Here is a 26,929-nt window from a genome sequence, read left to right as displayed (position 1 = left end):
ATTCTAATTACAAGGGTACAACACTACTATGCCCCCAAAAGTGTTCTGCCCCAAACACTTTGCATTTTTGGATAATTCTAAGTCAAATTTGCAAATCTATTTAGGAAAACTTATATTGAGCTATATTGTGAGATGAATTTCTCAGTTTGTTTTAAGAATTGTTCATTTGGGGGGCTTGAGAGATGGCTCAGTGGTTAAGAGCATTGCCTGCTCTTCCAAAGGTCCTGAGTTCAATTCCTGGCAACCACATGGCGGCTCACAACCATCTGTAATGGGGTCTGGTGCCCTCTTCTGGCCTGCAGGCATACATGCAGAAAGAATATTGTATAAATAATAATAATAATAATAATAATAATAATAATAATAATAATAATAATAATAATAAAAGAATCATTCATTTGGGGATCTAAGACAGCCAAACTGCCAGAGGCTTAACTAAGCTTCTTTCTGTGAACAAAACCAGAACAGTATAGCAACTGGCAACTGGCAGAAATTTTGATGAGCCTTGAATGGTGGGAGAGAAACCTCAATGTTAACATTTTTTCAAAAACAAAAACACTTTTGAAGTATTGAAGTTTTCTCCCTCCTTATTGCCAGTGTGGCAAACTAAAAGGCTAACCAATCATGGACTCTGCCTATGGATGAATAGATGCTGCTTGCAAATCAAATTAAATAGTATGCATCCTGTCATGTTCCAGCTCATGTTTCCATAACTGGATTTATGGAAAATCATACAACCACATTAGGGGAAGACAGGACTGAAACCCTTTGTGTATTATTTAGAGGATGGCAAGTAAGAGGCATTAAAACAAACAAACATCTCTTAGCTCTGTGCAGATTACTGCTCCCATTACCAGAGAAACTTTGAGCTTAAGTAACAGTTGTGGCAATCATAGCCTTGATTTATTCTATTTTTACTTCAGAACAAAACACACAGCTTTACATTCTAGACTTCAGAGCTGCTAACCCAGAGGCCCAAGTGGTTAGAATACTGACTATGCAGAGTTGCTTGATTGCTGTGGTCTGTCCCCAAACCTCTTTCATTTTCATGAGCTATTGTTTTTAGAGTGATTTTTACAGAATGTGGGGTTTTTCAGGAGTTAAATAGCCATGGTCTACAAAGTGACATTTCTGTCTATGAAATTGTGCACATGATGTGGTCCTGTAGGATTATATTGTCCATTGATGCTATAGCTATCTTTATGCAGAGTCACTCTATGGTCTGCATAATGGAGTCATCTACTGACATTTTTAGAAGGTGTCCCTGTAATGATAACAGACAGTTACTAGTTGCTATCTTTAATTTCCTAACAAATTCATCTTGGCACAGTTGTTGGCATTCTTTCTAATAAAGGGGAAATCTAAATAAGTTTATTTCAGTGAAGCCCCAAATGACATTCTTTTCAAGGATGATCAATAATTCGTGGTCAAGAAGGGACTTAGAATGCAGTTCTTTTATGCACTTGAAACCAAACAGAAAATTAATTTGTGTGGCTAACCAGTGCTTAAAGGCAACATTCCTTAGAGCTAATTGGTTTAGGAGGGCAGGGACAATGACCTTTAATATATCTAGATTGGTTTCCTTCAACTTCATTTAATGTTACACAAAAGCAGCAGTCACTAAGGTCTTTGCTTTTCGTGTTTACCAGCATTGTTTTCTCCTTCCTATGTGTAATTAAAAAGACTTTGCCATGTAAGCTACTTATGCATCCCCTAGAGAGAGGGGAAAGTGTGAGCTATCAGTAAAGGACTAGATTCTTTTCTCCTGGATTTAAAACTTTGATTTTGCTGGTCTGGGAGATGGCTTGCTCAGTGGGTAAAGGTATTTGATGTCAAGCCTGAGGACCTGAGTTCAATTCCCAGAATCCATATGATAGAAGGAAAGAACAGTCTGTAAAAGTTGTCCTCTGATGTTGACATGTGCATTATGGCACATGTACACCCATGCATACACACATAGAGACACAAGTATGCAGGTAAAATAAATAACTAAAACAAAAAATCTTTGGCATTGTTGCCAATCCTATGTATCTTAACAATCTGTGAATCAAGTATAAGCAAATTACAAACATAAAACAGAATAAATACTTGTTCTGAAACATGTAAATACATGTGTATTGTGGGAACACAGATAACTTCTATAATAGCTCAATTCTTTTGACAGGAAAGATCTGTTATTTCAAAGTTTCTCAAAATGATACCTAATGTCCTTAATATTGACATGAAAGATTGATAGCTTCAAAGTTCTTCAAAATAATACCTAATACTTCTATGTACAGAATGTTCCAAACAGTACAAAGAGATCCAGGCATGGTGATATATAGCTTTAATCCCTTCACTCATGTGGCAGAGGCAGGTAGATTTCTATGAGTTCACATCTAGCCGACAGTGAATTACAGGCCAGAAAGTGCTATATAATGGGACCCTCGCTCAAAAAAAAAAAATAAAAAAAAAAGAAAAGAAAACTCTTTACTGAGTCAGGTAAGCCAGCCCCAAAAAGAGGAATATGGTATGTATTCACTCATAAGTGGATTCTAGCCATAATTAAAGGTCTTTGAGCCTATTATTCGTGATCCTAGAGAAGCTGGATAGGAGGGTGAACCTGAAGAAAATTCAGGTAGTTTTCCTCCTGGAGATTGGAAATAGACAAGAGTCCCAGGTAACCTCTAACCTCGGGTGCTTGGGGGTTGGGAGGGTTGCTAGAAGGGGAGAGGGTTAGAGAGAAGGGAGCAGGGGAGGAATGGGGAATGACCGGGGGACTGGGGGGGGAGGGAGGAAGGATAGATATGGGATCAGGGAAGAATATTTCTCAACTAAGGGAAATTTAGGGAAGTTTAGGGTTTACTAGAGACTTGATTATAAATGGGATCCCAGGTCCAAGGAGAGATCCTCAGATTGTTCTCTGGATAGAGGAGAGGGTGCCTGAACCGGCCTTGGCCCATAACCATACTGATGAATATTTTGCTTATCACCATAGATCTTTCATCTGGCGATGGATGGAGATGGAGACGGAGACCCACATTGGAACACTGGACTTAACTCCCTAGGTCCAAACGAGAAGCAGAAGGAAAGAGAACGTGAGCAAGGAAGGCAAGATCAGAGGGAACCTTCATCCGATGAGGGATGGCGATACAGACGGAGACCCACATTGGAGCACTGGACGGAGTCCCCCAAGGTCCAAATGAGGAGCAGAAGGAGGAAGAACATGAGGAAGGAGATAGGGACCGCGAGGGGTGCGATCACCCACTGATACAAGGGGACTGATCTAATGAGAGTTCACCAAGGTCAGTTGTCTGGGACTGAGCGAGCACGTGATCCAACCAGATTCTCTGAATGAGGCCCGATTCTCTGAATGTGGCTGGCCCGGAGTCTTTCTGAAAAGCCATTGACAATGACACTGGGACTTGTTTCCTCTGCATATACTGGATTTTTGGGATCCAGTCTGTTTGGATGCTCACCTTCCTGGCCCTGGAGGGAGGGGGGAGGAGCTTGAACTTCCCACAGGGCAGGAAGCCCTGACTGGTCTTAGGGATGGAGAGGGAGGAGGGGAGGAAGTGAGGGGAGTGGGAGGGTGTTGGGAGGAGGGGCGGAAATGGAGACTTTTGTATTTTAATAAACTTTGAGAAAAAAAAGGAAAAAAAAATAAAAAGAGAAAGACCATATTGTATATGCCTCCATAAGAAAAAAAAAGGCCATTGACATAATTTTTACTGTACACATTTAATATATTTCCCAGAAACATGTACACACATACACTACAGACAAACCATCAGTGACATAGGTTAGAAGACATAAATATGCAGCATGAAGTGGAAAGAGCATGTTTCTCTCCAAGAAGGGGAACAGCACTTAGTCAGAAGCTACTACACAACTTTGCGCTATATCTCATCAAAATATACTTCTACTGCAAACTTTGGACTGTAAATTTTCCATGTTTTTGATTTATGCGTATTATCCAATTCATTTCTTGGTAGATACAGCCTAAGAATAAGAAAAAAATCATTACATTTTCTATTAGGGCTAACAGGAAGCCATGATTAATTTGTTGGTGGGTCATAAAAAGGACCCCACTAGCTATCAGAGTCTCAGACCCTCTCTGTGTGTTGTATGACCCCTTTCATCTCTCCAAGGTCAAAAGTACCTTAGTAAGAACAGTTTCTGACTCTTCCAACACTGGTTCATAGGATATTATTCATGATATTTCTATAACAGATGTGTAATAAAACCCAGTAGTAAAACATTGCTTTTCCTTTAAGTGAAGAACTTTGTGTTTTAGCTTAACATCTGTCTCCTGCCTATAAATAGTTTATATTATCCATCTGCAAATTAAATGTTATAAACATCTTTAGCATCTTATATAAAAGTGAGAATTAAAAGGACCCAACTTTGCTTTTCCTATATCAACATGGATTATAAAGGACCAAGGCTCATAAAACAAAGTTTGTACACATCCAGAAATAAATGGTCAAAATCGTCACCAAATACAAATTTACTGCAAATCTAAATCACGTGCTTTGCAAGCTCCCTTCTGGTGTCTTACAGGCTAGAATTATCATCAGTCCTTAGCCAGTCTGTCAGTCTGAAGTTCAGTGACAACCATTTCAACACCATCTACCACCTCACCAGATTACATTTTTTTTGGCCTGTAGTAGATTCTCATTCTCTCTGTCTATCTGCCTGTCTCCCCTTGTTCTCATGACCACAAGATTCTTTGGAATAATTAAATCCAAGTAATTTTTTAAAATTTTTTTGAGACAGGGTTTTTCTGTGTAAAGTTCTGCCCATCCTGGAATTCACTTTGTGGACCAGGCTGGCCTAGAACTCACTGAGATCCGCCTGCCTCTGCCTCCTGAGTGCTGGGATTAAAGGCAAGCACCACCACTGCCCGGCTCCAATTAATTTTTTAAATAAGGATTTTCAGCTCAATTTCTAATAAATGATATTCTAATAAATCATATTTAAGTGGGAAATTATCACATGAATGATTTTAGGTGACTTCACTAATACCCGTGCCTTCTAACTTCTGTCCTAGATGTTAGGTGCACCAATCAGCTTCTTAGCTGTGGACACTTGGATCACACTTGAAATTTGGTTGTTGGGTGCCAATTAGCCAACACTCCTCAAGGCCTTACCAAAATCAAGGCATTAAGGGATACATGTTAAACTTCCATGAAAGGAGCTTATTGTCACACTCAAGATATGAGTATAATAGATTTTAACTTATAGTCCAAGGGCACTTTGCTTGTGAGTAATGCAACACTGAGGTTCAAGAAGCAACTCTATTTTGAAAATAACCTTTACCAAGGCACATAATGTTCCAAGTGAGAGGAGCAGAGTGGAGGAAAGAGTTTTTATGGGACTGAGTTCCATAAAAAAGTAAACAAAAGGAAACACAAATTGTAAATGTAATTGTATGTGTTTTTCATATTAATAATAAATGCAAACAAACCCTAAAAGATTTTAAAACCACATTAAGATAACTGATGCACTGGAATAACTCAAGAATTTATATTGTTTCTATAAGTTGAACTTAGGACAGCTGGCATAAACCTTGTCATAATACATTCATGGAACATTAAGCTGTTTCTGTTGGATTACAATGTATCCCTACCTGTTTTTTCGTATAAAAGATGTATGAAACCAAAAGAAAAAAGGGCAGTCATCATAGTATTTAGGAAGATTCTAAAAAAGACATGGTTAAAGAAAAATGATTAGTTTCCTAATAAAACTGGCACAAAGAACTAATGATCCAGTGAATTTAAAATTTCTTCCCTTAATCCTGTAAGACCATATTAGCAATCATATCAATTAAATATGCAGCACTTTACAGTTTATAATGAGATAGTCAAGACAAAAGAAGGCTTCAAGAGAATGTTGTTTTCTCTTGGTGTTAAAAAGTTTAAGAAGAATCTATCTATATATGTTTATGTTCTATATACAATATATATAGTTTATATAGAGAAAGAATATAATATCCAGTATATATTCTCACACATATATTCCCATCTTTATTCTTATATATTCCCATATATATATACATATATATTCAAACACACATATATAATGACTTATGTACATTATAGGAAATTTTTAAATATTTGTACTGTTAAAAATTAAAAAAATATTTAAAAGCATGCCATACAACAATACACAGAATCAATGAATCTAAGATCTGGTTATTTGAGAAGAGTAACAAAATCTTTGTCCCAATTAGTCAAAAGAAAGATAGGTTCAGAATGAGAAAATGATGTTCACTACCCTTACTCCCTTTCAATATTGTGGTAGAAATATTAGCTGGGGCAATTAGGCAAAAGAAGGTGGTGTGGGAGGTCCTTCTGTCTATGTGTTGTTTTTACTGCTTAATGAATAAAGAAGTGCTTTGAGCCCATGGTAAGGGCAGAACAGAACTAGGTGGGAAAAGCTAGGCTGCATGCTTGGAGAAAGAAGGCACAGTCAGAGAGAGGCCATGGAGCCACAGCTGGAGACAGACACTGGTAATTTTACCTGGTAAACCACAGCCATATGGCAATATACAGATTGACAGAAATGAATTAAATTAATATGTAAGAGTTAGCCAATAAGTAGCTAGAGCTAATGGGCCAAGCAGTAATTTAATTAATATAGTTTCTGTGTGGTTATTTTGGTTCTGGGAGACAGGGACAAACAAGCAGCCTCCGCCTACAAGAAGAAAATTAAAGTGATACAAATAGTGACAGAAGAAGACAAACATAGCAATGTGGTGGCATACTGAGTAAACTTGCACAAATCAAGAGTTTTTGTACACACCACCAACAAAAATGTAGAAAATGAAATAACAGACTAACTTCCATTAACAATCCTCAAAGAAAGTAACTACAAACAAGTTAATCAAGGAAATAAAGGATTTCTTCAATGAAAACAATTAAGACTTTCAATAAAGAAATAGATAAAGACAATAGAAAATGGAGAAGCATCCCATGCTTATGAACTGGTATAATTAAAATTTTACCAAAAACAGATTTAATGCAATCCTGACCAAAAGCCCCATCCCATTTTTCACAGAAATACAAAAAAAAATCTATCCTAAAATTCATATGGAAGCACAAAGTTTGGAAAGTCAAAACCATTTTGAAGAAAGATAACAATGTGGAAGGATTACAGTCCAGATTTTAGATATATTACAAAGCTGTAGTAATAATAAAATGGTACAGACATGTAGGGGAATGGAACAAAATAAAAAAATCATGTAACTTCGGCCATTTCATATTTGACAGAAAAAAAAGCTGGAGAAAAGCATTTTTACCAAATGGAGCTGGATAAACTTTATGTTCACATACAGAATAATGAAATTATATCTGTATCTATCAATGCACACAAAAACTAACTGCAAATGGATCAAAGACTTAAACATGAGGCCTGAAATGTTCAAAGTGCTAGAAGAAAACAGACAGTACCCCACATTATGTAAGTGTAGGAAAGGATTTTCTGAACACGATGGTTTGTCCGGGAATTAAGGCCAACAACTGACAACTTAAAAGTTTCTGCACAGTTAAAAGAAACAGTCAACCAAATAAACAGGAGGTCATGGAATAAGAGAAAATCTTTGCCATCTGCCATCTGACAGAGGATTAATATAAAAAATATATAAAGAACTCAATAATAATAATAATAAGACCTTTAAAATGGACCTGAACAGAGTTCTCAAAAGAGGGGAAAATTGATAAGAAATGTCTCCAAGAAAGTGTATCATCCCTAGCAATTAGGAAAATGCAAATCAAAACAACTTTGAGATTTCATCTTTCCCTAGCAAGAATGAAAAAGATCAACAAAATGAGAGGTAGAGAAAAAGTGACTTCCATTCATCCTTGGTGGGATGGCAAATTGGTGTAGTTACTATGGAAATCAATGTGAATTCGTGAAACAGTCACTAAAAATAAATCTAACAAATATCCCAAAGGACTCAACAAGCTACTCCACAGCTACTTTTCTCAGTCATGTTCATTGCTGCTCTATTCACAATATCTAGGAAATGGAAACAACCAACAAGTGGATGAGGAAAATGTGGCACATATGCAGTATGAAATACTCTCCAGATATTAAGAAAAATAAAGTCATTAACTTTGCACAGAGATGGATGGAACTAGAAAAGTTCATATTGAATGAGGTCCTTTTCCATTGCTTTAGTTGGCTCCCTTCTTCCTTCCCATGAGACACTCTGTTCTCTTCTTTCTGGGATTCTTAAGCACCAAAAGCTGCTTCTGTTATTACCTTTTGTGTTCTGTGATCATCTCCTTATCTACTTAGCACACCTGAACTCAATGGCCTTCCTTCCAGGGCTACCCTGGAAAGTGGCCCTCTTTATAGGAATAAACTAGACAAAACAGACAAAAGCCACAGGTTCCTGTGAGAGGGACACCTAGTCATTGATCAGACATTTATGCATTAGGTGCTCTACCAGGACAAAGAAATAGTTTGTGAAAGACATGTAAGTATATACAACCACTTCATCAGGAGCTCTATTAGAACATATTGAAATTTACAGTCACTCTCCAAAGAGAGGTTTCAAGACAAAACTAAAGGAAAATAGAGCATTTCTTACTGATTTCTCTAAGGGAAAGTTACATTGGATAATTAATCATTGGCAAAGATGATGATAGAAATACCTATGTTTTTGGAATGTACTTTCATGTTCTGGCTTTGATGATCATAGGGTTGTATATTTACAAAGTTTCCTAGGCAATTGTCTTTATGTGGACAGAAAGAAACATGAGGAAAATATGATGACATGACAAGGGAGATCCTTCATCCTGATTGAAAGCTCTTGTCACCTGGGAAGCAAGAATTCTAGCATAGTTAACATTTGTTATACGCATTGCTAACATTTTGTTTCTTCCATATGTAGCTACTTTATGTTAAAATAGCAAGGGACCAGGCTTAAGGCCTGAATATATATGACCTAGGAAAAGGAATCATTCCTTCTGACTGACATTTTTTGCACTATTGAAACCATACCTTCTAGTAATACTCCTGTGATTATCAATTATAATTCTGTCAGACAATGCCCAGGAACCACCCTACTATCTGATTTAGGTTCCAAACAAACCTTTCATAATATCTTCAAAGCTCACCAAAATATAAATAAGGAAATGACCTTCACTCAGCCATTGCTTCTGGATGCTTTTCTTTCTACTTATCCTTGTTTTTAAAAATGTATATTATAATATTTTTATTAACACCAATTCTGATTCATATTTACCAGTCCCTAAATTCCTTTCTGCCCCAAAACCATGAATCCTGGTCAGGCCTGGGTCAAAGTGTCTAAAAGTCAAGCCTCAGAGTAATCTTTAAGGGTCCCATGCAGCTGCTGTAAGTGTCCTTCACAAATAGCACTTGATTGTTATCTTTGGTTAGAGACTGCTGTTTGAGAATCCAGAGTGACACCATTATTCAAGGGCAGCAAGCCTATATGGCAACTACTTAAGTCACCTGGTCCAACATATTTAAAATTTAAGTAGCTAGCAGAGAGTAGGCAGAGAAAGGAAGAGAAAATTTAATTTAACTAACACAGTTATTTGTCCTAGAGATAATCTTATAGAAAAATGAAACAAGTGATACTTAAAGTTAGCTACAAGCAATAAATATCCAGACATAGCATTTACAACTGATAATATAAATTAAATACTTAAGGTATTATGAGCAATGACAGTGGATGACATTCCTACTTTTCATAAGGCAAGATTAGATTAATAAACTATTATATTGCTTATCAATTCAAAGGTAAGTTTAAAAAAACTTTTTGATTTTTGGTTTTTCAAGACGGGATTTCTCTGCAGCTTTGAAGCCTGTCCTGGAACTAGCTCTTGTAGACCAGCCTGGCTTTGAACTAACAGAGATCTGCCTGCCTCTGCCTCCTGAGTGCTAGGATTAAAGGTGTGCACCACCAATGCCTGGCTAAGAAACTATGCTTAAAGTATGTTTTAATATAGTGACAACAATAAATTTGGTTTGTCATTTTGGGTTTTGGGGAGACAGAATTTCACTATTGTGGCCCGGTTGGTTTGCAACTCACAATGTATATCAGACTGTCCTCAGACTCATAGATATTCATCTACCTCTGTCTCCTAAGTGCTGGGATTAAAGACATATGGCAGAACTCGCAGTGACCACAATGTATTTAAATATACAAAACAAAAACATAATCACTGCTTTGTAGTATTTTGTTTTTTTTTAAATCAAGATATTTCAATATTTACTTAAATATACGCTTATTTATAGAATTCATGAAATACAAAAATATTATATATGTTCTTTAGGAAAAAGTGTTTCATTTTGAATTGTTGCTTTCCTCTAATTTCTTTGCTATAGTGGTTTATTATTTGTGTTTTTTTTTAATTTTTCAAGCAGGGTTTCCCAGTGTAGCCATGGCTCATAGAACTCACTCTGTAGACCAGGCTGGCCTTGAACTCACAGAGATTCACCTGCCTCTGTTTCCCAAATGCTGGGATTAAAGGTATGTACCACCATGGCCCAGCTATTATTTGTGTTTTAATAAATAAATCAAACTTAACAGAATACTAGAGGGTTAAGCAGCTATACTAGTCAGTCATACAGGCAAGAGAGTAGCACATATCTTTAATCCCAGGACTCAGGAGACAGACAGACCTCTGTGAGTTCAAGGCCACTCTGTACTAAACAACACCGAATATGTCAAAAAGAGAAACAGAGCTCACGCAAAGGTGATCCCAGCACTTGGGAGTACGTGCCTTTATTCAGAGCACTAGGGAAGTGGAGACAGGAGCAATGTGCCTGGGTGGAAAGAACTATAAAGGGGAAGAGGCAGGAACTCAGTGGAATGTGGTGTCTGAAGATGGCAAAGTGCATTATAGGGCTGCCTTTGTTTGTCTGAGCCTTGGTAGAGGCAAGATCTCTCTAGTGGCTTGGCTACTTTGCTTTTCTGATCTTCAGGTTGAACCCTAATATCTGTCTCTGGGTTTTTATTATTTGTGCTACAACAGACATGTCTGTCATTTTCTTTATTGGGCACTGTAGCAAAGGAAATTCCAAACCAAAACCATTCAAAAGACTAGACAAGAAATCCATGCTTGGTGACACAAACCTGTAACATCAGCACTTGGGAGGCTGAGGCAGGAGGACCACATCTTCAAGGCCAACTTGGGTTGTATGGTAAGCTTCCAGTCGATCTGTACTATGCAACTCTGTCTCAAAAAACCAAAACAAGGAAAAAACAAGACAGAAAAAAGGTGTATCTTGATTACTCACCGGAGAAAGAAATTTCACTTTCACATCATCATATAGAGCTGGACAGTTGAATACATTAATTATTACTCTGTCTGTTTCAACATCATGAAACATCTGTAATACACATGAAATAAAGAACTATATGCTTGGTTAAAAAGTACAACTTTTTGATTATGATTATAAAGTTCACCTTTACCCTCTCAAACATCCTAAAGTTATAAAATATTCTTAGTGCCATAGCCCAATAATTCCATTTATAGAAGTAGATATTAACCTTTCTATGAAATTATAACTCAGTTATTTAAATTAACCTTATATCTGTTGAAGGCTATGATGGCACACTGTTGAAAATACAGTAGTAAAAATAATAGATCTCAACCACAAAAGCATTACTGTTGGATATACATCATCTGATTTTCCTATGTCAAAGCCTTTTTTTAAAAAAAACTGCAATGCATGCCATCCCCAAACCCCATGTCTTGTGCTGGTTGTGCACCACCTATTCTGGTGAGTTCCTTACAACCTGAACCACTTACAACACCCACAATACTCAGGCCTAACCCTGTTAGCTCAGCTTCTGTGCTGACCTAGCCTGGTAAGTGCTTACAGAACATCACCAAACCCAAGACCAAACCTTCCTGTAACAGCTTGTGCACTCACCAGTTTAGCTTGGTGAATACTTCAGATTACATCTCACCTGCACATGCTGCTATGCATAGCTTTAATAGTGAAGCTTTCACACCAGCCTAGGCAAACCCAACCATAAGTCCCATTCATAACTTTCTTGGTTACCACTGAATTGGAATCGCCCACACCCTTCTAGTAAAAAACAAACACTGAGAGGCTAGAGAGATGGCTCAGCAGTTACAATGCTGGCTTTGTAAGAGAACTTGGATTTGGTTTGTAGTACCCATATGGTAACTTACAGCCATCTTTAATTCTCGTGGGAATCTGATGCCCTATTCTGGTTTCTCTGGGCACTGTATGTACATTGTGTACATATACAGTCATGCAAAACACCTGTACACAAAAAATAAAAATCAACACTGAGAACCAGAGAGTTGATATACCAACTCTTCATATCTGATGTCAAATTGACCAAGTTTGGGTGGCAACAGCAAAGCCAAATTTCTACTATATAGAGCAGACTAGAATTTCACACCTGATATACAACTGAAGAAAGAAATCCACATGTCCAGTTCACTTTGCAAGAAAAAAATCTTCAATGGGAACTACTTAGATAACCTAAACTCAGGACACAGACTTTCAAGCAAAAATTATCATAAGCAAGGAACCCATGGAATTTAAAGACATCACAAATTTCTAAATAAACTTAAGCTCCCAAGTCCAAGAAACCACAAACACAGCTGAATGAAACACAAAGTAAAGTCAGGATCTAAAAAGTGAACAGAGTAAAAAGATAGAAATACTGAAGAAAATGCAAGCTGAGATGATGGAACTGTAAAACTCAATAATCCAATTAGAAAACTTACTAGTTTATTACTAGTAGGATGGGTCAAGTAAAAGATAGAATGTCAAGATGTGAGAGTAAAGTAGAAGAATTGGGTCACTCAAGCAAAGAATATGAAAATTTTCCAAAAACAAAGAGGTATGAGGAACTTTAGAACTCCATGAAAATACCAAAACTATGAATTATATGCATAGATGGAAAAGAATTCCCAGTGAATGACATAGACCAGATCATAGAAGAAAATTTCCCAAAATTAAGGAAAGGCATACATAATACAAGAGGCTTATGAACCATGGACCACCTAATATACAGGGCCAGAAAAGAAACTTACTGTGGTATATTATAGTTAAAACAAAATATATAAAACAAAGAGGGTGTACTGAAAACTATAAGAGAAAAACCACAAGTCACATATAAAGGAAAAACATTAGAAGAACTGCCAAATTATGAGTGTCCAGAAGATCCTGGAGCAATACACTCCAATCTTTGAAAGAACACAGATGCCTCCAGAATGTTCCATGTAAAATTCTAAAGGAGGGAGGCAACCAACAGTCCTACTTAGCTATGACATCTATGAACGATATGACTGGCCAACATAACACGATAACCCCAAGGGCACAATGGCATACATGCCTTGGCAGCAACCAACAGCTCTTTAATTGGGCTTAAGCCAAATTCAACAAGAGGAAAACCATGCCTGATACTGGAAATCTAGCTAACGACTCAGTGCTAGTAAAGTCATGGAATGCTTTGGAAAAATGGGCAGAAAGATTGTAAGAGTCAAAAGGGCAGGCATCTTGCTGTGATGTAATGTGAAAAGCTATACTCATAAAATCTCATCAGTATGACCGACCAAACATGAGCTGAACAAAGATGACACTAATAGACATGCCAAAATGGACAGAGAAATGCTATGATGCCTCAAGACTACACAAAAAACTCTAAGTACCTGAGGAATGCCAGGAGTGGAAGAGGTGGTCTTCTCCAGAAAAGAGAACACAGACTAGTTATTCAATACCAAGTGGTTAACACTGAAAACAAGCATACAAGTGACATTATTTAGATAGAGCAGGTTATATTCATGGATATATGTATATATATGAGTATATATATACATACATAAATATATGTATGTGCAAGGAATAGCAATGAATGAAAATTGAGTCATATTTGGATGAGAATAAGGAGATGCATATGAGAGGGTAATTATAGTATAAAAAATTTTTAAATGTAAAAAATAAAAACACAGATGACACATTACTAAAGGTGTTTATCAGCTGTAGGAGTTCTTTGGTAGAGTTTTTGGGGTCGCTTATGTACACTATCATATCATCAGCAAATAACGAAAGTTTAACTTCATCCTTTCCAATTCGAATCCCCTTGATCTCCTTATGCTGTCTTATTGCTATTGCTAGAACTTCAAGCACTATATTGAAGAGGTATGGAGAGAGTGGACAGCCTTGTCATGTTCCTGATTTTAGTGGAATGGTTTGAGTTTCTCTCCATTCAATTTGATGTTAGCTGTTGGCTTGCTGTATATTGCTTTTATTATATTTAGGTATGATCCTTGTATCCCCAGTCTCTCCAACACCTTTATCATAAATGGGTGTTGAATTTTCTCAAACGCTTTTTCAGCATCCAATGAAATGATCATATGGTTTTTTTTCTTTCAGTTTATTTATATGATGGATTACATTGATAGATTTGCATATGTTGAACCAGCCCTGCATCTCTGGGATGAAGCCCACTTGATCATAATGGATAATTTTTCTAATATGTTCTTGGATTCGGTTTGCCAGTATTTTATTGAAAATTTTTGCATCGATGTTCATGAGTGAGATTGGCCTGTAATTCTCTTTATTGGTTTAGTCTTTGTGTGGTTTGGGTATCAGGGTAACTATAGCTTCATAAAAGAAGTTTGGCAATGACTCTTCTGTTTCTATATTGTGGAATACATTAAGGAGTATAGGTATTACCTCTTCCTGGAAGTTCTGGCAGAATTCTGCATTGAAACCATCTGGTCCTGGGCTTTTTTTGGTAGGAAGATTTTTGATAACAGCTTCTAATTCTTCGCGACTAACAGGTCTATTTAGATTGTTCAACTGTTCTTTTTTCAACTTTGGTATATGGTACTTATCTTAAAAAATGTTCATTTCTTTTACATTTTCCAACTTTGTGGTATATAAAATTTCGTAGTAAGAACTAATGATTCTCTGAATTTCCTCTGTGTCTGTGGTTATGTCCCCCTTTTCATTTCTGATCTTATTAATTTGAGTGTTCTCTCTCTGCCGTTTGATTAGTTTGGATAGGGGTTTGTCGATACAAGATCAACTCCAAAAAATCAGTTGCCCTCCTATACACAAAAGATAAAGAAGCAAAGAGGGAAATCAGAGAAACATCACCTTTCACGATAGCCACAAATAGCATAAAATATCTTGGGGTTACTCTAACCAAGGAAGTGAAAGACCTATTTGACAAGAACTTTAAGTCTTTAAAGAAAGAAACTGAGGAGGATACCAGAAAATGAAAAGACCTCCCCTGCTCTTGGATTGGGAGAATCAACATAGTAAAAATGGCAATTCTACCAAAAGCAATCTATAGATTCAATGCAATCCCCATCAAAATCCCATCAAACTTCTTCACAGACCTTGAGAGAACAATAATCAAGTTTATATGGCAAAACAAAAAACCCAGGATAGCCAAAACAATCTTATACAATAAAAGAACTTCTGGAGGCATTACCATCTCTGACTTCAAACTCTATTACAGAGCTACAGTATTGAAAACAGCTTGGTATTGGCATAAGAACAGAGAAGTCGACCTATGAAATCAAGTATACCCCGGATATTAACCCACAAACCTATGAACACCTAATTTTCGACAAGGGAGCTAAAGGTATACAATGGAAGAAGGAAAGCATCTTTAACAAATGGTGCTGGCATAACTGGATGTCAACCTGTAGAAGAATGAAAATAGATCCATATCTATCACCATGCACAAAACTCAGGTCCAAATGGATTAAAGACATCAACATTAATCCGACCACTTTGAACCTGATAGAAGAGAAAGTGGGAAGTAGTCTACAAGATATAGGCACAGGAGACCAGTTCCTAAGCAGAAACCCAGGAGCGCAGACAATAAGAGAAACAATGAATAAATGGGACCTCCTCAAACTGAGAAGCTTCTGTAAAGCAAAGGACACTGTCAGTAAGACCAAAAGGCTACCTTCCGACTGGGAGAAGATCTTCACAAATCCCTCATCAGACAAAGGTCTGATCTCCAAAATATACAAAGAACTCAAGAAACTAGACACTAAAACTCTAATTAACCCCATTAAAAAATGGGGTACTGAACTGAACAGAGAATTCACAACAGATGAACTCCGAATGGCCAAAAGGCACTTAAGGTTATGCTCAACCTCCTTAGCGATCAGGGAAATGCAAATCAAAACAACTTTGAGATATCATCTTACACCTGTCAGAATAGCCAAACTCAAAAACACCAATGATAGCCTATGCTGAAGAGGATGTGGAATGAGGGGAACACTCATCCATTGTTGGTGGGAATGCAAACTTGTGCAGCCACTGTGGAAATCAGTGTGGCGGTTTCTCAGGAAACTGGGAGTCAACCTCCCTCAGGACCCAGCAATTCCACTCTTGGGAATATACCCAAGAGATGCCCTATCATACTATAAAAGCATTTGTTCAACTATGTTCATAGCAGCACTACTTGTAATAGCCAGAACCTGGAAACAACCTAGGTGACCCTCAATAGAAGAATGGTTAATAAAGGTGTGGAACATATACACATTAGAGTTCTACTCAGCGGTAAAAAACAATGACATCTTGAATTTTGCATGCAAATGGATGGAAATAGAAAATGCTTTACTGAGTGAGGTAAGCCAGACTCAAAAAGAGGAATATGGTATGTATTCACTCATATGTGGATTCTAACCATAATTAAAGTTCTGTGAGCCTATTATTCGTGATCCTAGAGAAGCTAAATAAGAAGGTGAACCTGATGAAAATCATATAGCTATCTGCCTGGAGATTGGAAATAGACAAGAGTCCCAGAACCTTCATCTGGCTATGGATAGAGATAGAGACAGAGACCCACATCGTAACACTGGACTTAACTCCCTAGGTCCAAACGAGAAGCAGAAGGAAAGAGAACGTGAGCAAAGACGGCAAGTTCAGAGAGAACCTTCATCCCACGATGGATGACGATACAGATGGAGATCCACATTGGAGCACCGGACTGAGCCCCACAAGGTCCAAATGAGGAGCAGAAGGAGGAAGAACATGAAAAAGGAAATCAGGACTGCGAGGGATGCTATCACCCACTGATACAAGGGAACGGATCTAATGAGAGTTTACCAAGGCCAGTTGGACTGGGACTGAACGAGGACGCAATCCAACCAGATTCTCTGAATGTGGCCGGATTCTCTGAATGTGGCTGGCCGGAGTCTTTCTGAAAAGCCATTGACAATGGCACTGGGACTTTTTTCCTCTGCATATACTGGATTTTTGGGATCCAGTCTGTTTGGATGCTCACCTTCCTGGACCTGGAGGGAGGCGGGAGGAACTTGAACTTCCCACAGGGCAGGAAACCCTGACTGCTCTTAGGGATGGAGAGGGAGGAGGAGAGGGAGTGGGTAGAGTGGGAGGGTTGTGGGAGGAGCAGGGGCGGAAATGGAAACTTTTATAATTTAATAAAATTACCAAAAAAAACCAACCATAATAAATGGTACTAAGACAAAAAAAAAACACCAATGATAGCCTATACTGGAGAGGATGTGGAGTGAGGGGAACACTCATCCATTGTTGGTGGGAATGCAAACTTGTATAGCCGCTGTGGAAATCAGTGTGGCGGTTTCTCAGGAAACTGGGAGTCAACCTCCCTCAGGACCCAGCAATTCCACTCTTGGGAATATACCCAAGAGATGTCCTATCATACTACAAAAGTATTTGTTCAACTATGTTCATAGCTGCACTCTTTGTAATAGCCAGAAAATGGAAACAACCTAGGTGCCCCTCAATAGAAGAATGGGTAAAAAAGGTGTGGAACATATACACATTAGAGTTTTACTCAGCGGTAAAAAACAATGACATCTTGAATTTTGCATGCAAATGGATGGAAATAGAAAACGCTTTACTGAGTGAGGTAACCCAGTCCCAAAAAGAGGAATATGGTATGTACTCACTCATAAGTGGATTCTAGCCAAAGTTAAAGGTCTTTGAGTCTATAATTTGTGATCCTAGAGAAGCTAAATAAGAAGGTGAACCTGAAGAAAATCATATAGTTATCCTCCTGGATATTAGAAGTAGGCAAGATTGCCAGGCAAACTTGGGTGCATGGGGGTGGGGGAGTGGAAGTAAGGGGAGATGGTTAGGGAGGGGGGGAGGATTGGGGATGGCTTGGGGGAATGGGAGGGGGGAGGGAGGAAGGATGGTTATGGGAGCAGGGAAGTTTATATCTCAACTAAGGGAGCCATTTTAGGGTTTCAAGAGACTTGATTCTGGAGGGGTTCCCAGGCCCAAGGAGAGGTCCTCAGATTGTACTCTGGGCAGCAGAGGAGAGGATGCCCGAACTGGCCTTGGCCCATAACCATATTGATGAATATTTTGCATGTCACCACGGAACCTTCATATGGCGATGGATGGAGATAGAGACAGAGACACATATTGGAACACTGGACCTAACTCCCTAGGTCCAAATGAGAAGCAGAGGGAGGGAGATCGTGAGCAAGGAAAGCAAAATCAGAGGGGGCCTTCATCCGACGATGGATGGAGATAGAGACGGAGACCCATATTGGAGCACTGGAAGTCAAGACCGCGAAGGGTGCGTTCACCCACTGATACAAGGGGACTGATCGAATGAGAGCTCACCAAGGCCAGCTGGACTGGGTATGAACGAGCATTTGATCAAACTGGATTCTCTGAATGTGGCTGACATGGGGGCTGACTGAGCCCCCGAGGTCCAAATGAAGACTGAGAAGCCATGGACAATGGCACTGGGTCTTGTTTTGTCTGCATGGACTGGCTTTTTGGGATCCTGGCCTGTTTGGATGCTCACCTTTCTGGACCTGGAGGGAGAGGGGAGGAACTTGGATTTCCCACAGGGCAGGAAACCCTGACTACTCTTGGGAATGGTGAGGGAGGAGGAGAGGGAGTGGGGGGACCAGGAGGGTATTGGTAGGAGGGGAGGAAGTGGAAAGAGTGTTTTCGGATACTTGAATAAACAAGTCTAACGGAAAAAAAAGAAAAAACAAAACAAAACAAAACACAGATGACAACTGAGATTACTATACCCAGCAAAATTATCAGCCATAATTGGGGGAGAAAAAACTTTCCATGATATAAGGGTGCTAAAAAACTAGCCCCACAGAGAATACTGGAAGCAATACTTCAAATGAAGAGACAATTATGCATTTAAAAGGGTAAAGAAAATGCCTACCAAAGGAATTGAATGAAAATACATACAGAGACCCACAACAGTCAATCCTAAATGGGATATCTTCATCACAACCTTCTGGTCAGGATTCAGTGAACCATGAAGTAGAGGAGGCAGAAAGACTCTAAGAGCCTAGATGAACAAAGGCACAAAGGAATCAAGGCCCTCTAAACACAGCAGGAGTGACATACATGTGAACTCAGAGACTGTGCTAGCAAGCACAGGGCCTGCATGGTTCTGCACCAGATGAAGTTCTAGCTGAGAACTTCATGCACATGAGCCCACATCCCTAAACCAGAAGCTATCTTCAGTTGATAATCACTCACAAATGAAAAATAGTTCTCTCCACAATGGAGACTCCCTGGGGATATAAACCATTCTTAAGGCTAGGCCCATGCTCAACAGTAGATTGCCAATACGAAATAAACTAAATGGCACCTTTGGAGGTTCTTTGTCTCATAATGTTGTCTTGGGAAATTTATCTATTTTATTTATATTTTTAACCATATATATAAAATGTCTTCTAGCTTTGTGTTTAGAGTATATAAACACGTGTGTCTACTTATAGGTATTTTTCATGTTTTTTTTCTTTGGCTAATTTTCTTCTGTTTGTTTGCTTTGTCTTATTATGGCTTCCTCTTTTTCAGTTTTTGAGACAGGATTTCTCTGTAGCTTTGGTGCCTGTCTTAGAACTAGCTTTTGTAGACCAGGCTGGCCTTCGAACTGATGGAGATCCGCCTATCTCTGCCTGCCAAGTACTGGATTAAAGGCATGCACCAGCACCACCTGGCATATTCTGGTTTCTTTTATCTTACTTTATTTATTATTCTTTAGATTCTTATTTGTTTTCAAAAGAGAGAAATAAAGGTATTGGATCTAGAAGAGAAAGTAGGGAGTAGTTGAGGAAGGAAATGGTAATCTGAATATAGCCTATGAAAATTTTCATTTTCAATAAAAGAAAAGTGTTTAAATTAAATTTAAAACTTTACTTTAAAAAGGGGATACATCCAGTAACTGAGGATATACCTCGATAACAGGGAGTATAGAACAAAAATAAATTATGCCAAATCCAATGGAGCACAAAATAGAAAAAAAAATAATACAAAGTACAAAAAAGAGACAGTAATGAACACACTTTTCCAGCAGTAGCTTTAAATATAAATACCCTTGACTCACCAATCAAAAGACACAGGCTATTTGAATAAAGAAAAAAATCCATCTTTGAGTTGTTTACAAGAAACTCCATTCATCTTCACAGCTTAGAGGGAAAGGAGAGAAAAAGTATCACAAAAAAATAGGAACAGGGATTAAGCAAGTGTTGCTGTCCTAACATCTAACAAAACATATTTCAAACTAATATTCAGAAGATAAAAAGAAGGTGACACCATTCTGATCAAGAGAACAATTAATCAAGAAGACTTTAGAGTCCTACATATATATGCACCAAATTCCTAAGCATTCAATTGTATTGAAAACAAAACAAACAAAAAATGAAAGTATTACTGAATTTCAAAACACAGTAATAATAATATGTGACTGTTTTCAGTAGCTCACCTCCAATAGAAAGGTAATTTGAACAAAAATCACAGAGAAACATTGGAATTATATGACATCAGACATCAAATGGACCTAGCAGGCATCTATCAATTATCCTACCCAAACACTGAAGAATATATATTCTACTCAGTAACCCATGGAACTCTCTCTAAAACAGATCACATGGCAGCATACAAAACAAGGCTCAACAAATACTAAAATGATTGAAATACCTCTGTACATTCTATATGGCCACAATGCAATAAAGATTAAATCAACAACAAAAGAAACTCAAATAAAAACAAACTAATAGAAATTATATAGCACAATACTAGGTCAAAGAAGACATCAGTAAAGAAGGTTTTTTAGTTCTCCTGAAACTAAACAAAAATAGCAAAACTCTGAGGAATATTAAAAGCAGTACTAAGGGAGACATTTATTCTTGTAGGCACACACATGTACACATAATAAATACATAAACAAACAAATACACAAATGGAGCCAAAGAATGGCTCCTGGCTTTGACCAAGGACCTATTGCACAACATTTTTCAATTTATGGCTTTTCATAGTGAAAAAGTATTTCAGAATGCATGATTTAGGACCTCATATGTTACATCACATAAGGAGGACCTTGTGGGGAGACTTATAGAAACTTAGATGTGGACAAACAAGGGTCTGAATAGATAGTAGCAGAGAGGTATAAAGAATGAGAATATGAAGAGAAATTTAAAAGGCATAACCAAGAATAATTATCAATGAATTGGATTTGGGGTCCACAGCAAAGAGTCAAGAACAATATCACATTTTAATATCCAAGTGAGTGAATATTGGTACCATAAATGGAAACAGAAAAAAAGTTTCCTTAGCAGATGTCTTTAAAGAGTGCCCTAATGACAGATTTGGCAGATATCACATAGTGAATACTCAGAAACATCTACAGAATAAAATGAAAAAACAAATTATAATTTAATGAAACAGAATTCTGAAACCAACAAGAACAGAATGAAAAGATAAGTGATGATAACCAGAAAGCATCATACATCTCTTTGTGGCTTGGGGGAATGAACAGGCTATTTGGTGTTGTGTTTCTCTCTCTCTCTCTCTCTCTCTCTCTCTCTCTCTCTCTCTCTCTCCCTCCCTTCCTCCTTATTTTCTTTCTTTTCTTTTCTTCTTTTTTTTTGTTTTGTTTTGTTTTTCAAGACAAATTTTCTCTGTAGCTTTGGAGCTTGCCCTGGAACTCGCTTAGCAGACCAAGCTGGGCTCAAACTCTGAGATCCACCTGCCTCTACCTCCCAAGTGCTATGATTAAAGGTGTGCACCACTGCCTGACTTGATGCTACGTTTTCAGTGAAATGCCAGGGTTAGGGAAAATACTTGACTGGTGAAGTGACTGCTGTGCAAGCATGAGGACCTGGGTTGGGATCCTCAGCATATACACAAGAAGTTGGGTGTAAAGGATAGTTCTGTAATCCTAACACTGGGAGTGTGGAGACAGAAGGAGCCCTGGTCTTGCTGAATTAGCAAGCACCAGGATTAATGAGATACTCAGCTTCAAAAATTAAGGTGAGAAGTCATAAAGGCAAGCACCAAATGTTGACCTCTTGATTCTGCATGCATGCACACATACCTGCACCTGCACCAGTTAATATCTCTATACTCCTCCACATACACATGCCAACAAATGAAAAATAAAACCAGAAATTTCAGTTAATGTGTTTTCTCTTACCATACAATTTTTAGAAGAAAAACAGGAAAATATAGTCTCCTGACACATTACTATTTGTACTTCTAGATCACTTCCGTCACCTTTTCCAATACCTGAGTGAAAGTGAAAAATATAAACTTGTTAAAAGTCAGAATAGCTCTCCTATTGACACAGAGTCTGAGAAGAGAACAATGATCTCACTGAACAATGTGGTCGTATTTAATCGTTTGATCTTGTAGAGATTTTGATTTTGAAAGTCAAGACTTTAAAGACCTAATTTTGTGTCCTGAAGCAGAATTTACACAGCTAGAGAGAGGGGGAGAAAAAAATTATTTCTTTAGAAGTTAGGTTAGAGTTAGAATTCGTTGTTTCATCTTTCTAGCAAACACACACACACACACACACATAAACAACAACAAAAAAACAGTGAAGGTGGTTTGCAAACTTTCTTAAAGTTTCAATCATGACATTTAAAAATACTCATCTAAATTCCTCTTGTTCTACCCTGAGCCCAGTTGGGAGCATGGGATGGGGGTAAGGTGGGAGGAAGGGGAGAAGGGGAGAGAGAAGGGAGAAGGGGAGAATTGGGGAGAGCTTGGGGGAGTGGGATGTTTGAGATGGAGGAAGGGCGGATATGGGAGCAGGGAAGAAGATATCTTAATTAAGGGAGCCATTTTAAGGTTGGCAAGAGACTTGGCTCTAGAGGGGATCCCAGGTGTCCACGGGGATGTCCCCAGCTAGGTCCTTGGACGGTAGAGGAGAGGGTGCCTGAACTGGCCAGGTCATATAGCCACACTGATGAATATCTTGAATATCACCATAGAACCTTCATCCAGGATGGATGGAGATAGAGACAGAGACCCACATTGGAGCACTGGACTGAGCTCTTAAGGTCCAGATGAAGAGCAGAAAGAAGGAGAAGATGAGCGAGAAAGTCAGAACCGCGAGGGGTGCCTCCACCCACGGAGACAGTGTGATTGATCTAAGGGAAGCTCACCAAGGCCAGCTGGACTGTGACTGAACAAGCATGCGTTCAAACAGGACCCTCTGAATGTGACTGACAATGAAGGCTGACTGAGAAGCCAATGATAATGGCACTGGGTTTTGATTCTACTGCATGTACTGGCTTTTTGGTTTCCTAGTCAGATTGGATGCACACCTTTCTAGGCCTGGATGGAGGGGGGAGGGCCTTTGACTTCCCATAGGGCAGGGCACCCTGACTTCTCATAGAACTGGAAAGGGAGGTGGGAGGGTGAGAAGAAAAATGGGAAGGAAATGGGAGGAGGGGAGGAGGTGAAAATTTTGAATGGTATTATTTATAAAGCAAAAAATAAAATAAAATGTTTGAATTTTTAACAAAAACAAAACAAAAATACAGGCTGGCCATATTCAGGCTTTCTTTAGTACTCAGTGTAAACGTCACATGAATGTTCTTGTGCCCCTCTTTTTACTTCTAATGGTCCCCACTTTCTTTGTCATTTCCTCAGAACCTGGTTTTGGAAACCTCCACTTAACTTTCCCCCATATTGTACCTTAACAGATACTCTAATAAGACACAGTCATTTTTGATGGTCCATCTAACATTGTTTACTTTATATTCTAAGGTTTTGTTAATACCATCTTACTAAATTATCATTATGAATTATGGTTTCTTGCCTCAGTTCCCTATGCTCCATTCCAGTTACTGAACTTCTACTGATGTCTACCAGAAATCAATAAAATGTAAAAACTGTTATATGCTCGTATGAAATGTTTTATGTAACACAATGACTATAGATGATAAAATTAAAAATTATAGAACTATATGAAGACAAAAGTCACATGACAAGAAAAATGAATAGAAATTTCAAACTGTATAAGTAGACCTTAATGATTTAAAAACACGAAATAAAATAAATAAACAAAAATCCTATAAAGTGAAGCATCTGTCTTACCCGTCCTTCACCTGTTTTATTCCTTAGCCCCAAGTCTGTAATTAATATTATCTGTTTACATTTTTAGATGATGGGAATTTTTAATTAATTATTAATTAATTTTTAATTAATTAATTTTTGTGCACAGTGTTTTACTATGGGTATCAGGTCCTCTGAAGCTGGAATTACAGACAGTTGTGGTTTGCCATGTGGTTTCTGGGAGGTGAACATAGATCCTCTGGAAGAACAGTCAGTGCTCTTAACCCCTAAACCATTTTTCCATTCTTTGCACATGCATGCACACATACTTGCACATACACACACACACACACACACACACACACACACACACACATTTCCCCTCTCTTCTCTTCTCCCAGTCTCTCATCCCACACCTCCCCTCTGCCCCACCCCATCCACTACTCCTCTATTTCTATTCAGAAAGGATATATCTTCAAAGGATATCAACAAAACATGACATATCAAGTTGTTGTAAGACTAAGCACCTTTCTTTGTATTAAAACTAGGCAAATTAACTTGATTTGCTTTTTGTTTTTAACATAATCAATTGTGAATATTTGTTTCCCACATAAAGGTGAACACTGTTAACCTTTTCTGTTTTACAGAAAAAAATTTCATATATCATTGCCTTGGATTCTACCAAAATTTGGGTTTAATTAACTGACAAGAGAAGAAGTACAATGTTATAGGTTTTACAAAGTATCACACATGAACAGGCAGACAAGAAATGACTGAACTTACAGGTAAGAGCAAGCTACTGGACACAGCTAACTTACATTTCTTTGGAAAGATTATTTGTAATTATCAATTTTCTACAAAGTAAAAATTTACTTCTGCTGGGATTTGGTCTTACTTGGGCTTGCACTAATCTTGTGCATTCTGCCACAACACTGGAAGGTCATATGTGCAGCTTCCCCATTGTGCTTGGAATGCATTGTTTCCTTGTGGTCATCCACTCTCATACTCTTTCCACACCATATTTCCAATGATCTCAGCCTTGGCACCACATATATGTTTCACTTTATGTAGGAGGTGATTAACACTAAGACTTAGAACTGCAGATTATAAGAGACTGCAGAATATACTCAAGAACTTTTAAAGGGAAGGAGACACTGGAATAAGCCTTGTCTAATGTAAGCCTTATCAGTTATATGAGAATAAATGAAACATTTGCTGCCTGGGTATTTATGGCATTACAACAGAGATGCCAATGAAGGTTGTAGTAGGAGGGGATGGGATAAGAGAAGAGATCAGGTGATGAGAAAAAGAGTTTCATCTTGCAGATAGACCCTGAACTAAAGATGAGTATGGGTCTTATTTCCCTGCCCCTCTACTAAAGTGTGGGCCCAAAATCTACTCTAAGCTAAAAAGCAATGAAAGAGGACAAGGAATAACTTCTCCAACCCCCACACCACCTAGTGAAGAAAAGGGGATGAGCAGGATACTTAGGAGTTATCAACAGGCTGTCACATGGTCAATGGACAACTATAGAGACATTGTAAATAGACAATCTCCAAACATGAAAAAAAAACTGGTCCTTCTCCCCAACCCTTCAGTTTCAAATAAAGTACTTACCATGAATAGAATAAATAATAAATCTTTTTATCACAAGTATTTTTCTTGGAGGGAGAGTCCATTGGTAGCTAATTTTCAGTTTTTCAAAATAGTCAACATATCTATTCTGCAAAGCAACAGAAGCCTCGATTTAGATGAAGATAAAAAGTCAAAAGTCAGTGTGACTAATCCTGCCTCCTTTTGTCTCCCTCCCCATCCCCCTCCTTTTACAAAGAATTTGTTAGGTACAGTTTAGATGAGGAAACAATTGCAGGATGGTATTATGTAGTTGTGTGTATTTCATATATATGTTGTCTCATGATTGAATATCTATCAAGAAAACGTTTGGTAATGTGGTGAATGAACATGACAGGAGTCAATCCTTGCAAGTTATCTGCCATGTTGTTGTTTGTGCACGTGTGTGTGTGTATGTGTGTGTGTGTGCATGTGTGTATGTGTGTGTGTTGTGCAGAGGCCAGAGGTTGGTGCTAGTTATTTCCTTGGATCATCATCATCATCATATCATCACCATTGAGATAAGACCTTAGTACCTCAGTGTGTAGACCTGGTTGGCCATGAATTTGTTATGTAAGCCAAGATGGCTTAGAATTCCCATAAATTTATCTTATTTTTCTGACACAAGCTGTTTCAGTAAACTTGAAATTTATCCATTTATGTAGACTGACTAAGCAATGAGCTCTGTAGAGTGACCAGTCTCTACCTTTCTTCCTCCCCAAGTGCAGAGATTTCAGACTTGTAACACCAGACCCTCACATGAGTGTGAGATATCTGAATTTAGGTCCTTATGCTTGAGTGACAGGCACTTTACTGAATGAAACACCTAACAAGTCCATGCTCATGCTTGAGAAGGTGGCTGCTCAGAAAAAAAACTCAAAACAGCCCAATCATTTCAATATGGTAGTTAGTTGAAAATTAGTTATAATGACTACATTGGTGGAGACTGGCCCTTATTCATAGCAGAACAGCATAAAAGGGGACTCTAGAAGCCACTTATATGTCAGTAGATCACATGCAA

The 26,929-nt window shown here is 38.1% G+C and overlaps 1 protein-coding gene across 2 annotated transcripts in view; it reads right to left on the bottom strand.

Moving 5' to 3' along the window:
* Nucleotides 1-3,721: 3,721 nt before the first annotated feature.
* The window catches only part of LOC125404339 (phosphatidylinositol 3,4,5-trisphosphate 3-phosphatase TPTE2-like), a 122,647-nt gene continuing 99,439 nt past the window's right edge, over nucleotides 3,722-26,929 (bottom strand). For both annotated transcript variants that reach the window (XM_048440154.3, XM_048440155.3), the window contains exons 24-28: nucleotides 25,915-26,020; nucleotides 22,427-22,518; nucleotides 11,260-11,352; nucleotides 5,612-5,682; nucleotides 3,722-3,981 (exon numbers count right to left, since the gene is read on the bottom strand). In XM_048440154.3, the coding sequence (XP_048296111.3) occupies nucleotides 3,879-3,981; nucleotides 5,612-5,682; nucleotides 11,260-11,352; nucleotides 22,427-22,518; nucleotides 25,915-26,020 (465 nt within the window). In that variant the 3' untranslated portion in view covers nucleotides 3,722-3,878. The remainder of the gene's footprint in view (nucleotides 3,982-5,611; nucleotides 5,683-11,259; nucleotides 11,353-22,426; nucleotides 22,519-25,914; nucleotides 26,021-26,929) is intronic.

The sequence above is a fragment of the Myodes glareolus genome, chromosome 6 (genome assembly GCF_982192425.1).
Source record: "Myodes glareolus chromosome 6, mMyoGla1.1, whole genome shotgun sequence".
Lineage (NCBI taxonomy): Eukaryota > Metazoa > Chordata > Mammalia > Rodentia > Cricetidae > Myodes > Myodes glareolus.
This window is presented reverse-complemented; position numbering and strand designations above follow the sequence as displayed.